The 15,217-nt window shown below is 36.6% G+C and overlaps 1 protein-coding gene across 2 annotated transcripts in view; it reads right to left on the minus strand.

Annotated features, from left to right (window-relative positions):
• Window positions 1-15,217, minus strand: part of MMP16 (matrix metallopeptidase 16) — a 277,042-nt gene that overhangs the window by 68,800 nt on the left and 193,025 nt on the right. For both annotated transcript variants that reach the window (XM_081816217.1, XM_081816216.1), the window contains exons 5-6: window positions 8,308-8,469; window positions 6,132-6,343 (exon numbers count right to left, since the gene is read on the minus strand). In XM_081816217.1, the coding sequence (XP_081672343.1) occupies window positions 6,132-6,343; window positions 8,308-8,469 (374 nt within the window). The remainder of the gene's footprint in view (window positions 1-6,131; window positions 6,344-8,307; window positions 8,470-15,217) is intronic.

Genomic DNA, 15,217 nt, shown 5'->3' on the forward strand with positions numbered 1-15,217 from the left:
ATTTGTTAGCCATTATACAGATAAGGAAAATAAGCTCAGAGATATTTTTAAGGATATTTATTGTCTCCTATGTTCATGGCATGGCGCAATCCAGCAGTAAATACAAGAGTAGGCTCCTTGTGTGGAGCCTATGACAAATGGGATCTGACTCCAAGTCTATCTCTAATGTCTAAAACTTTAAGCATCATCCTATACTGATGTAAACAAGGACATACAAGTATGCAGCAAGAATGAATGACATCATTAGGTTAAGAGCTGGGAGAGAATTCTTCCAATTGTAAATGGCAAATCTAGTCTTTAGAGTCACAAAAATGGCACAAAGTTTATATAACCCACAATAAACTCTATTCTACAAAAACTCTATTTCTACAAATATTGTTGTTTCCTTTCATATATCTAGCCCCATGCAGACCTATGTAGAAGCAGACTGCGCAGGAACAGAGATTGGAGATAGCCTTCTGCTGCTTTACAAACAGCCACAGAAATCTGGAAGATACATGAATATGTGGTATTTGACAGGGAAGACCTGCAAAGCCAGGAGTGCCTGGAAAGTTCAAACACAGCAGGGAGACAAGGGTGGCTGGCACTGAGTGAGTAAAAATGAGCAAGGAAAGAGGAGGTGAGATCAGAGAGGTAAAGCAAAATGTAGTGATCATGCAGGTTTGTGGGCAACTGAAAGAACCTTGGCTTTTTGCCCCAACTTTATTGAGGTCTATTGACAAATAAAAATGGTGTATATTTAAGGTATACAAATTGATGATTTCTTATAAGTATACATCATGAAATGATTACCACAATCAAACTAATTATCCATCACCTCACATAGTTACCTATTTTTTTTTTTTATGGTGAGAACAACTGAGCTCTACTTTAGCAAATTTCAAGTAAACTATACATTATTATTAACTATAGTCACCATGCTGTATATTAGGTCTCCAGGACTTATAACTGAAAGTTTTACCCTTTGTGCAATGTCTCCTCATTTCCCCACCTCTTGAACCTCTCTCATTCTCTCTCTCTGTCTCTCATATAAAATCTCTTCTTTTATGAAACAAAACCAGCATCTTGCAAATGAAATTGGGTCATACCCTGTACTTACTAGGCTTGGCTAATGAGACATTGTACTTTGAATGGAAGTTAAGCTAGTATTAATAAGGACAGAACCTGGACAGATCTGTTTCTGTGGAAATAAAAGGAACTATGATTCTTCAGTAGAATTAAGTAGGTAGTAAGTTTTTTTGTGGTTTTCTTGGTATACAGTGAAATGCTTTCCTTACTCAGAGCCTTAAGCCTTCTTCTCTACTAATTGGAAAGACTTTACTGTACTTCTGTGAATGCTGTTCCACGAAACAGTGTAAAAGTGCCTTTTAACACTATCCTTTCTAGCTCTACTGTAAAGCACTGGCCTTTGTTTGTTCCCCTTTCCCCTTGATTTAAAGAACTGGTCAGTTACCAAGTGAAACCTTGTGTGTGTGTGTGTGAGCGTGTGTGCATGCATAAACATGTGTCTGCACATGCTAAAAGAACTGCAAGTGTGGATACAGTTTTTCTTCCTATCTTCAATTTCTGGAAGAAGAGTTACTACTGCATTCTTTCCCATATAACAAAATATTGTGTGCTGAAACATATCCTATACAAGTTTGGCTAATTCCACTTTCTTTTACACCACAAAATAGCTAAATAGTCCATGTTTTTATCTTGTAGTCCCAAAGAACTTTGAGTCTTCATTTGAACAGTCAGATTTTCCTGTTGTCAGCTTGGTCACAACAGCAGCCTCCTGTGATATACACAGTATAAACTCTGCAGGGAACACTCTTAAAAATCACCCCTTTTGAGGAAGGACAAAGCTGCTCTTGTATCACTATTTTATTCCTCTGTTCCTTGGCATTTTGTTTTGATTTTCATTTTCTTGCTTTAGGTGGTTTATGTTCCCCAAAGACTATGAAGCTGCATGGAAAGCTTAACTTTCTCATGTGAATATATTCAGGATTTTATCTATAGGATGGGACAGAAATATATATACAAACACACACATATATAATTAAAATATATGTTGTACATTATATATATGTAATGCTTGTTATATTTCCATTTAGATACATGTCCAGGTGAACTCACTTCAAATAAATGAGTGTCTGCAAAGCTCAATGTAAATCAAATCTCTGAAGAGGAATTTTGCTCCTAAAAAGAATTATGCTACAACTACCATTCTAAAGAAAAGTTCCTTTCTAATAAGAAAACAAAATTATCTGATGATATTACCTTTTACTTATATCTAGATTTTCAGAATTTAAGTAAAAACATACATACGGATTTTAAGTAAAGCATACGGAAATCTTTGGGCAAGGAATAACAAACTAGTAGAATGAAGTATTTTCAGTAACGTCATATTGGTTGATTACTGTTGTATAAACACAATAGTAGCTCTATTTTCATTGGATAATTCTTATACTGAGATCCTTATTCATTAGCTTGAGCATTATGAAGCCCATATGAACCAATCCCTGCTTTGACGAAGTTTATAATCTAGTTAAGGAATGTACTACCATGAGAAATAGAGAAGATAGAAATTTAAAATATGCTAATTGAATGTAGAGAATAAATACAGAAATCACTAGAAAGAGATATAGGGCTGAAGAATAGTCAGAGAGGTTGGGACATGTGGAAGGCATTGAGGAGGGAAGTTTTAGATAAGCAGAGGCTTGCAAGGAAGCCCCAGATATTAAAACCACAGTGAAATGAGTGTTGGGTGGGTAAGGGTTGAGGAGATAAAGAGGTTTCTAATTTGTGTAGAAAATCTGTAGTGAAGAAAAGTAGAGAATCAAGTTACATTAGTAAAAGTGAGATCAAAGAGTGGGTGATCCTAAAATATACTTCAAGGAATAGTTGATAAGGAGCAAACTATGAAACTAATGATGAGTATATTAAAAGAAAATTTAAAAGGCAGGTATGCACAAGAGAGACTGGCAGAGAGTAATTTCAGGCAAGTAGAACACATATGGGGAAATGACATTAATTTGAGGTAAAGTTAGTCTAGTCTATTTAGGTATAAAGGGATAACTTAGTGGGCCGGCAGTTATTACTAAAGGAAAACAGAATTTGTGGATGCTTTCCCACATAGTTCAGTGACCCATGGAGAACCTCTGTGTGAAGCACTTTGAAAGCTAGAATGTAAGCTCCAAGAAGCCAGGGTCTAGCTGTTTTGTTTACTAACACATGGCCGGTGCCTAAAACAGCATCTCACAGTAGGAGCTCAATAAATATTTCTTGCATATTTATTATTTTAAGATATAGTTTAAAGCCTACCACCTTTCATTTGAACTTTCCCTTACTCTTTCAGGTAGCAAAGCTTAGTGGGAAAACCATAGATTTTAGAATCAAGTAGACCTGCGTTCATCTACTGACTAATACTTACAAACCTTGTAACTCAGACTAACTACCTAACTTTTCTGATTCTCAGTTTTCTCATTTGTAAAATAGAGAATTCTGTGCATCTTGCAGAGTTATTATCAGATTTAGAGATTATGGATGTAAAGTGCCCAGATACATTTAGGGACATATTAGTTACTCAATCCACAGTAGCTATTAATTAAGAGCAGGTATCACTCAATCATGCTTTCTTGTTTATTTCCAATTTATATAATTTGTCACTTTGCACTAGAGTTAATATATCTATTTTCTCTCCCTCAATACACCAACTTTTTAGTACACCAAATACCAATTTCTTTAATGTGCCTAAGAAATTTTTCTCTCAAAATTCAGCATAAGCTTTTTCTCAGTCAAGTTTTCTTGAACTATTCAACTAGACTTCAGTACGTTCTCTTCATGTCCATGTTGTACCTTTTACTCCTACATCTTGAAAGTACTTAGGTTCATGTTTGTCTTCACTCCTGGAATATGAGCTCCACAAAGACAGGGGCGCTACCTTCTATTCTACATCCCTGGTGCCTAGTAAACTACCCTGGGCTTTCTACAGAAGAAGAGATGAGTATGAAAATTATCAAGTCATGTCACACAAAATCCATCAAGTAAGTGGAGATTAAAAAGAATGCAATGCCTATCAGAAGATATCCTCAACAGTAATCATTCTTAGAGAGGGCAGGGACCAGTGGAAAAAAGAAATTATTCAGATAGAGTTTCGGAACTCTCTCTTATAGAGTTTTTTTTTTTTTTTATAGATTTTTTATTTATTTTTTTGACAGAGAGAGACACAGTGAGAGAAGGAACACAAGCAGGGGGAGTGGGAGAGGGAGAGACAGAAGCAGGTTTCCTGCTGAGCAGGGAGCCCGATGCGGGGCTCAATCCCAGGACACTGGGATCATGACCTGAGCTGAAGGCAGACGCCCAATGACTGAGCCACCCAGGCGCCCCTCTCCTATAGAGTTTTGATTAAGGAAGCCAAGGTAACATGAGAGGTTAGAGAAGCAGACCTTACTCATATTTTTCATATACCTGTTCTGATATTAATAATAGTGGCTACTGTATTCTACTTGAGAGTTGGCCTATGTGCTTTTTATCCATTCCTGATTCCAGGAACCAGTGATCACAAGACCTCATTTTGTCAATCAAGAATACTCCCAGTGTGCGGAGCAGAATGGCTGGTGAAAATGATTGTTACACTTGAAGATATCAGTCTTTTCTGAGATCGGCCATCTAGTTAGACAGATAGGAAGGATGGAGAGGATGTACCCAGAGTCCATTTCACATCATATTCTCAGATAAGTTTATCACTTTGTTGATATGACTATGATATCAAGCTATAAAGCTGGGATGTTGGAATTTGGCCAAAATGGAGAAAACAAAATCCTTCAAATGTCATTTGGTGTCTTGTAGAATACACAAATGACTGCATTTTGTTTTCATTTCAACTAGTTGCTGCGGGCTGAGCCACAATGAGTGGCTATATATAAAGAGAAGGAGAGAAGAGAGAGAGAGAGCTTTTATTTTTTACTCCTTGAATCTAAATTTATTAATCTACTTAAATTGAATGGAAGATATCTAATTAAGCATTGCAGAGCACTTACAGAATTCAAAAATCTATTCATGTGTTTGAACGAAAGCATCGATTTTTCCTGGAAAGTATGATGCTCTTGTGCATATTATATCAAATCCAAATCTTATTTTCCAATAAAGGAAATAGAGTACTTTGTCTATTAAAAATTATATGAAATCTATATTTTTAAAGTGTAGCCTCTGGTAGATAGGAAATTCTGTATAAGTAGGATAATATTTCATTATTTATTGATTCACGTCTACCCAAAAAGAGAGCACATTATTTTCTTTTTAAATGGATGGTATTGCTAAGATGTAGTTATTTTAATACGCTAATGCCAACATAACACTTATATTTTCTCATCAGTCTTTCAGATCAGTTTACAATATTGAGGGAGAAAATATTTTTTACTATTACACTATATTCACCTATCAACATTAGATTAAACTTACTTTGTAAGTTCATTATGTAACTTACTTTAATACACTGCTTGTTATTGTCTGAGAACCCAATGACATTAAAAGGCACACTTAGCAAAATGTAATATTAGTTTTACTTGTAACCTTCTTAAAAAATAATATAAATCAGGTATATATAAATGCCTGACTAAAGAAAACAACATACACTTTTGTAAAATCAAAATGATGGTTTCATATTAACTCAAATTCCTGCCAGTAGACCCCAAACAAAATGATCACTACTACTTCTAAAAAACAATGCTTTAACTGTCAAGTGAAATCATAGGGATCTCATAAAGATGTGCAAATCAAAGATAGAATAGCTCTAGCGCGCCTGAAGTGGCTAAGCTCCCAAGCAAATCATCCCTATTAGTTCCTATTCATGATTTCAATTATGCTTTTTTATCTGTTCGTAACATGCAGCATTTTCTTACCCTCACATTTCTAGGCATTTTAGCTTCTGCTGACATAAAGGCATTCCTCAAATAGAATGTTACAGCAATCTTCTGCTAGACATTTAAGCCCATTTGTGCGTTTATTTTTTAAGATGCTTTTTTGAAACTTCTAACTGTGAGTGGTCTGGGAAGGTAGTGTGAGAATGAATGAGAACTTGTTTTCTAAAGCGACACTGTAGACACTTGATCTACTGTTAAAAAAAAAAAAAAATCACAGCCTCCTACCTTGAAAACAAACATCTCCCGGCGAAGAATAGCCAGAGTGTTAAAGTTCCCATCGCAGATGTTGGGTTTGGCTCCAGGATAGGAAGGTCTGCCAGTGGGAGGCCGAGGAGCTTTGGGCCTGTCATTCTTGCGTGGGTCGGCGGGAGGAATGGAGCGGTGTGGGGGCATCGTCGGTAGAGGTCTTGTCGGTGGAGGAGTCTTGTCAGGTGGACCTTTGAAAATATGAGGAAAGCACTTGGCTCACTTAACACTGGAATGGTGCTGGACAGTCTGCTGCCAAGGACAATCACTCATGAGGGGCGGGCCCAGATTAAGTGAGCTAAGAAGTCTTAAGATTGTATGTTTTCTGAAAAAACAAACCATCGTACCCAACACACCACTGCCAAGTCTCTCAGAAAGTCCTTATCATGCTAAGTTCTGAATCCAATTCACTGAACTTTCTTTGTTAATTTTTAATGATATTTTTTTATAGCTTCGCCAGAGTCCTTATTGGAAAAGCTGCTTTCAAATCTTTTTTGGAAGTAGGTGGTGTATAAATAATACATAAATGAAGATGAATACTGGAACCATGCATGTAAGCTCCACCAAAGTTAATCCTAGGTTTTGATAGACAATGACTCTATGCAAATAGTTCTAAAGGATAAACATTAACGAATCAAAGTTTATTCTATCCTGTGTCTCCAACTGTATTTATAACCTTTTCCTGACTTTCATTATTTTCTTCTAATGACATGTTTTGACAAATTGCCAGATGAGTGTTTCATTTGAATACTGAATCTGAAACACCTATTGATTAAAACGCCACTAGTAAAATATTAATGTGAAGAAGTATTTCTAAAAAGAGGTTTCTAAATTAAGCCAAAGTTTACACATGTAATTTGGTACAGATGTAAAGCATCATTCCTCAAGGAATTTATGTTTTTAAAAAGAAATACAGAGCTGTTCACACTTAATATTTAGATACGGAAAGAATATCCTTTTGCAGACCTTCAGTCTAGACTATTAATTCATGAGGTCATGAGAAAGAGCCTTCCCTAACCTCAGTTAACCACTTAGGAGGAATTTCTGATGGCACAAATTAGGCACAGGCTAGCACGTTCGACACATGTGCAACTTAGTTTTGAGTCTGAGACATTTCCCTTTTCTCAGTATCCCCCAAATAAAGAGCAGCACAAAAGCTGACATTTTTTTTTTTCTCCAAAACCTATTTTGACCCTGAGAGAATGGTTACCACTGAGATACTGAAATTGAAAAACTAATGAATGCAAAACAAATTAGTGAACTTAAACTATGCTATTTAAAAATGCAAATGACACCTTCTGGATACTGGATATTAACATACAGATAACACACATTTGCCTTTGTATTGTAAAATGAAAGCGTCACTTCATTAATTTAGTAAAGCATACTCTCTATATGTAAATTATAAATGTCAAGTTCTTAACAATTATGTGTGAAATAAATGTCTTTATAAAGGTCAGTGGTTCTGTTGATGGAGTTAGGATTATAGTCTTTCTCCCTTTGTCTTAATTTGTATTCACTGACTGAACCCCATAAATAAAAATGATCTTAGTATATTAGAAATTTATTTTGAATCAGGTGTAAGTAAACTTTGCCATTTGTTAACTTCCACTTCCATGTTTGTTAACTTTCACTTAGTCAATAATTTCACGCTTTTGAGGTCTTTTTATTATAGCCATTACACAAGAGTATGTTCTGCAATCTCAAAAGGGATTTATCCCGTAACTGTCTAACATCAAGTATCATAAACTGAGGGTTAATTTGTCAGTTTTTACCAAAATCTCAGTATCTTATAAGAAGATCTTTTATTTCTCACTGCTTTTATTGGTTATATTCATTTATTATATTTTTTTACCTGAATTTTAAATATTAAGTTTGTCAGATCTTTGCTGTAACTGCAGGTTTCAATTAAACTCAGTAAGAAAAATTTATCAGTGTGTAGATTTACTATAATCTGTATATTAAGCTATCTGGACTACTGCTAACAAAACTTGATTGATATAAGACTTCTGCCAATAGGCCAGACTATTTTTTTTCTTATTTCTCGGTATTTATCTTTCTCATATACTTAGAGCATCCATCTCAAAGAAGAAAACACAGCAGGAATTCTGGACTTCACTGTAGGGTTAACCAAACAGAAACAGTGGTAACCTACCATAAATTTTCTGGATGCCTTGCAAATCATCATTAGGTAGTTTGAAGTTGTCAGTTTCCATGTACTGGTAAAATGGGGCCATGATGGCAGTGGGGTCATTGGAATGCTCCAATCCCAGAGCATGTCCCAGTTCGTGAACTGCTACAAGAAATAAGTCATTTCCTGTGAAAATGAGAAGAAAAGATGCTATTGTAACTAATATCCAAGTACAGAATTGGAAAGGACAATTTGGTGTTATCAAAATTTCACCCAAGAAAAATAGGAGGAGCTCTTTATTTCACTATCAGTGTGATTTTATCACTGGACTTTCTACTGGCAAAATCCAATGTGCTATTTCTGAAAAGGTGGGGGGTGGGAGGTGATGTTAATGTAGTCACAGAAATTTAGAAACTGAATGGGAAGAACAAAGACTAAAGGTTGAAGAAAGAGCAGGAGCATCAGAGATTGCTACTACTGCTGTTGAAATATCCTTCTGATTGGAAAGTACGTAATATACTTTTAAATATCTTTACATCGCACATAATGCCAACAAGCAGTAAAAAATACAGGGCAGATACAATCCCTACTTTCACACAGTGAGTAAACTAAGGCATAAAGGTGAACAAGTCTTGTCAAGAACAGCAAATCTTCGCATTTACAAGAGGTGTGACTAGAACTCAAGGTTATTTTAACTCCTAGATGAAGGCTTTTCTTTAAATTAGCCTAGAATATAGGAATACAGAAGTGTAAAATAAAAGTCATAGGCTAGCAGCTATAACCAGGATTCTAGTCCTAGCTTTGTGAATACAAATTCTAATCAACTCATATGCAATCTGAACAAAATATATTTATTTAGAGTGGCTGTTTCTCACGGAAGAAAAAAAAAAATCTCTCCCACCTGTGGTAAACTTGCACAGTGAAGTCTATTTAGTGCAGACTCTCAGAGAAGCTTTATGCTGTCACAGCCCTGCTGATGACCCCTACATGTGGCCCTGTTCTGGATCATCATAATTAAACTCATGAGCAAAAGAGCCAGTCTTACATGTATATTTGTTAATTCTAAAAATTTAGTTAAACTATGTGAGCATCCAACAGTTTAGACTATTAGACTTCTAAGGGTATGTTCCTAAGTGGAAAGTTTAAAATGATTGAACATCAAGTGTAAAGTTTTGCATAGATGAATTGCAAATGATTTCAATGGACTTCCTGAGTGTCATTTTTAGGAAAACTCTCTTCCAAACATTTTTATAATGCACTGTGGTAATTCCCTTCAGAGGTTTTTGTTTTGTTTTGTCTTGTTTTTACACAAAAGCTGAGTACATAACATTTTTTTCCTACTCCGGAGTAGTCTGTCATAGAAAAATGGATGAAACCATGGGGCTGCTTCATCATATGACCTTAGCATACTGAAAATGAGCCATTCAAAACACTTCAGGGGCCTGACTCTCAAAGAATAACTGATTAAATACTGGTGTGAAACAAATTGGAAGAGTTTAAAAGGAAATAGAAGTTAACATTTCCAATCTCAAAGAGCTTATCTTCTCCTCTTATAAAATACTTAAATGTGCAAATGAAGACACAAAAAGAAAAATAATATAATATGTATTAGCTTTAATTAAAAAATATTAACTAGGTTTATTAAAAGTTTGCTAGCTTTGCCCTGGACATTTTGAACATTTTACCTGCATTTTCTCATTTAATTCTTACAATTATCCTTTGGGTCAGTTACTATTATTATGTCCATTTTTATTTTTATTATTTATTTATTTATTTATTTTTAAAGATTTTATTTATTTATTTGAGAGACAGAGAATGAGAGACAGAGAGCACGAGAGGGAAGAGGGCAGAGGGAGAAGCAGACCCCCTGCCGAGCAGGGAGCCGGATGCGGGACTCGATCCCGGGACTCCAGAATCATGACCTGAGCCGAAGGCAGTCGCTTAACCGACTGAGCCACCCAGGCGCCCTATTATGTCCATTTTTAAAATGAGAAGACAAGACTTGGAGACATTAAATGCAATTTGCAAATTCATGTAGCAAGGTGCAGATGAAATTCAAACTTCTCTGAGTCTGATTAGAGATCATCCTTTGAATTACTGCAGTAAATCACACAACTATAAAAGTATTAGCATGCACAACAGATTAGATAATGTAGCCATGCGAAACATGCCTACTATGAGTTAGGCATTGATCTAGGCTTTCGCAATATAGTAGTGAACAAAACAAACGAACATCCCTGTCCTTATGGTACTGGAAAGAATCAAGATAGAAAAGTAAAATATACAGAATGTTACATAGTGATATATGATATGGAGAAATAGTAAGGCACAAAAAAGATGAAGTCAGAGATGAAAACATGTATGGAATTTTAAATAATAGTAACGGTTTGGGCTTCTAGTCTGACTGTGGTGGGGATAATTTTAAGTTTTTGAGTAGAGGAGGGACATAATCCGACTTATATTTCAAACAGGACCACTCTGGTGATTGCTCTCGAGAATCAAGTACAGTGGACAAGGGAAGCAGCATGATTCAATCTCTGAAGTTAGTGCAATAATTCAGGCAAAAATGCTGGTCACCTGGACCAAAGTGGAAGTAATGAGGTAGACAGAAGCATAACATTCTTGATATATTTTGAAAGGAGAATCACAGTGCTCGCTTCAGCAGCACATATACTGAAAGGAGAATCACAGGGTTTCTTAAAGGATAAGACGCAAGATATGAGCAAAGGAAACCATCAAAGACAGCACCACGTTTTCTGGCCCTACACCTAGAAGAATGAAGTTGCCATTCACTGAGATGGAGAAAACCATAGGACGAACATGTTTTTGTTGCTTTTTGTGTTGGTGGCGGTGAGAGGTAGGAAGCAAAACCAAGAGTTCCTTTTTTTGAGTGTTAAGTTCTGAATGCTCTAATTTGCTTAGTGAAACAGGAAGATTCATCAACTGAGAATAATAGGAAAATGAGAGAAGAATGTATGAAATATTTGAATAGTTCAGTTGTAAGGAGAGGACTAGGGAAATATCAGATCATTGTCAGGCAGCATTCACGATCATGAATTTAAAGTGAGATTGGCTTCATTATGTGCTATGTCTTCCTTCTTCAGCCGTATTTGGTGGTGTGTATGCAGATATCAAAGTGGCAGTATTGATCTCACCAGACTTTTGGTATCTCTAGGTAACTGTGAAAAGCAGAGGGAAAGACAAAGGAGCTGTGGGTATATGTAAGGGAGTAATTTTTGACTTTGCCATGGTATTTGTGTCATGTAAGGAAGGAAGGAATAGCATGGGATGAGGAAGGAGGGTGATAAGGTCAATTTAAGATCAACTCTTAAATTCCGAAGTGGTCAAAGGTTTTTGTTTTTATTTGTTTTTGTGTTTTTAGTCATGATATTAGCAGGAGTGAGCTAGAAAAATATTCAGTGATAGTCACAGTAGACATTCGAAATTGCGATTTGTAAGAGCAATGTCAAGGATATACCCATGGAAGTGAGTCTCTGAGTTGGGATGGAATATGAAATTGGAAAGGAGATTCAATATCTAAGAGCTCAGAACACTGGCAAAATTTTCTACATCAACAATAAGATCACCGAGAATTAAAACAAGAATAGTGTTGAGAGTAGGATTGAACCAGGAAATAAGATCATCAAAGAAGGAGGGAAAATGACTTGAGAATTAGTAGATGATTATAGCAAGGAGAGACAGTGGATGGAACAGTTTGACAAAATCACAGTCAAAACTTGAAGTTTTTATGGAGGAGGAAAGGAGAATAATCTTGAAGTACCATTAAAAAGAAATAAGGCAGGAGGTATACCATGACTCCAGCCCTTGCGGTAGAAGGAGAAAACAGAAGGAATGTAAGAGAAAGAGTATAATCAATGGAGAGATCAGTGTTAGTAACAAAAAAGAACCTAAAGGAAATAGTCTCAAAATAAGTTGATTATTAAGGGGATTTTGCTAATGATTGACTTGAAACTTCTCTAAAGTTTCAGAAGATAGAGAAGGGAAGGAAATGGAGGGACAGACAGCAATGCAGAAGTCCTATGGGAATTAGAGTCCCAGGGGAGAGGGGTGTCTTCTCCTGTGCTTCCTATGGTGATAAATAGGAATGGAGGTAAGGGTCCTAATCAAATTAGACCTCAGATTCCAATATGTCAAATATAAGAGATTATTATTACTTGAGTATGTTTAAAGAAATTTAAGAACATGACTTAAGAGAAGTCAGGGGATGAAATTAGAGGGGATACAGGGGAAAAAATGTACAGTGGTTGCAAGGACAACTTCCTATAATTGTCTTTGCTTCAATTTTTGTTGCTTTTCTACTGCCTACAAAATAATTTCACATTCCTCATAAAGATAACCAAGACCCTTCATACATAAGTCCTTGTCCTTCCTTTCCAACATTATCTCCGCCGCCCCCCTGCTTATTTTCCTCTTTCCGGTCATAGAAGAATGTGCTTGTTCTGTCCTTAAGATCTCTGCATTAACTGTCTTCTTTCTGGAATCCCCCTCTGTACCCTGCCCCCATATTGGAAACACATCAAGCAGACCTGATATGACTGCTCAGATGTTACCTTCTCTATGAAGTCATTTCCCCAAGGGGTGCTGTTCCCGAAGGCTCTCTGCTTTAGGCTCCCACAGACCCTTGCACATCCCCCCATCATAGCGATTGCATTGTATTGTCATCATCTTTTGGTAAGTCTTCCCAATATATTTTGAATTCTTTAAAGACTGAAATTGTGCATCATTTATGTTGTGTTTCCTGTTCAAAAACATTGCCTGGCACATAGTAGATGACTAATCTTTAAGTAAGTTGGACGAATGGATCAGTTTCCAGGGACTGGAGGACTAATTTGAATCTGGGTAGTAAAGAACAGAATGCTATTTTCACTTAAATGTGGCTCAGAACTTTCTTCTTTATTTTCCCTAGCTATACTGAGGTATAACTGAAAAAAAAATTGTAAGATATTTAAAGTATACATCATGGTGATTTGATATATGTACACATTTTGAAAGGATTCCTCCCCACTGAGTTAATTAACATATACATCACCTCACATATTTAACTTCCTTTTTTTCTTTCTAGTGGGAACATTTGACTTCTCCTCTCTTATCAAACTTCAATCATCCAAGAATGTTATCAACTATAATCACCGTGTTATACATTAGATCCTCAGACCTTACTCATCTTACGACTGAAAGTTTATAGCCTTTTACCTACCTCTCCCTATTCTCCCTCCCGCCAAATCTGTTTTGTGACATCATGCCAAGAATTAGAATGGAAAGAGAATGAGATGAGATAAGTGAAGACTGAGGAGGCTGCTATTCTTACATGGTTCAGACAATGGAACTAAAGTACCCAACACTGTCAGCGACTCATTGCTGAATAAATGTCAGCAAATACTTGTGCTCACAGCTAAAGAAAAGAGGACACGGTCTAGAGGAGATTGCTAGGGAACGCAGAACAGGCCTGATTTTATTAACTATTATGGAGGAGGAATTAAAGTAACTGGAGGGAGCAAGGGATGTGAGGGAATGGTAAAAAAGTCAGGCAGTAGAAAATCAAAAGACAGAAGTTCAGGCTTACTGAAAACAGGAAACCGTTCTTTAAGGATGCCCCTTGGAGTGAAAACCGATGAAACATGGCTATTGGGGACCATCTGGGCCCCATGGTCTAGTCACAGGCAGAGTTAAAAAAACAGAAGGAAGGAAGGAGTTATTTATGAAGAGATGCGGGGATTATGAGGGTGTTTGCAAGTATGTAAAACAAGAAGACCTCTAAGGATTGTGTGTCAGAGGATAATCTCAGGGGAGAGCGGGTGGGGAAGGAAAGCTGCTGCAGGCATTTTTAGATGCCACACATCTAACACCAACTCAAAGTGAACACCTTTGTGAGTTCGAAGCAGAGACACCATTGTTAAGATATACACCTGATGCTGATGAGACGTGGCAACCGCAAGTGACACGGAAGGTGGCAGAAGAACAGGTGTATGTTCGGCCTCTGGCCACACCCACCCCCAGAAAATATGGGTAAAGTTTGGCTGGACTGTATTATCAGTGGGCAGAAAGTGGAAGGAATTTTTCACCAGGAGCAGACCTAATGACAAAACAAAGATCTAGCAAGCAGCCAAAGGATCAACAGAAACCAAGGCAGCTGAACCAAGAACAGGAGTTGGCACTTGGGTTTCCCAGGAAGAGCTACAGTGACAATCCTGCACAGCAAGACAGCGCTGATTCAGAAAATACCTTTAGACACTCTTGGCCTTCTTGTGGCAAAACAGATATAATTTCTTAGTCAGAAAGTCCCAATGTAGCCTTACAGGGATTATGTTTTGTTTTTATTCTTCAAAAGGAAAAAAAATCCAACCTTTATACCATTCCTCCTTGTATATCACGTCCTCTTCCCCAGAAAAAGGTACCCTGAACCTTGTTCTGGAATAAATATGTAGGAACTCATCCTCTCACTCTCTGGCAGATAAATATTGCTTTTAGTCATGCATCAACCCTGCTAACTTTGTTGAATTATTAAAAGCACTTCAAATCTCTCACAGGAAAAATAGTCTTTGAGTCACAATTTCTTGCTTTTCTTTTTTCTTTCCTTAAAGAGAAAAATACAAAAAACCAACAAGGAAAACAAAGTAGTAACAACAGCAGAAGTTATTTCATTTCATGTATCTGTTCTCTTCAGATCAATCAAATTTTTCCTAAGCACTTCTTCTAAGGGTGGAGTCATTCCTTGTCAAAGGAAGAAGAAAATTAATAGGATCAGGATGTGAACCTATGACCTGTTCAGTACGCCATAGCACTTTTAATCAGAAAAACTGGCCAAGAGCTCCAAGTAATTACCATTCTTCAGATGATTGGCTATAATATAATTAAACCTTACTTGCAGCTTCACAATAGTTTAAAAGGGTAAGTTGTTAAATAAAGTACCACC

The sequence above is a fragment of the Leptonychotes weddellii genome, chromosome 4, assembly GCF_054177405.1.
Source record: "Leptonychotes weddellii isolate Sample4059 chromosome 4, ASM5417740v2, whole genome shotgun sequence".
In the NCBI taxonomy this organism is placed as follows: Eukaryota; Metazoa; Chordata; class Mammalia; order Carnivora; family Phocidae; genus Leptonychotes; species Leptonychotes weddellii.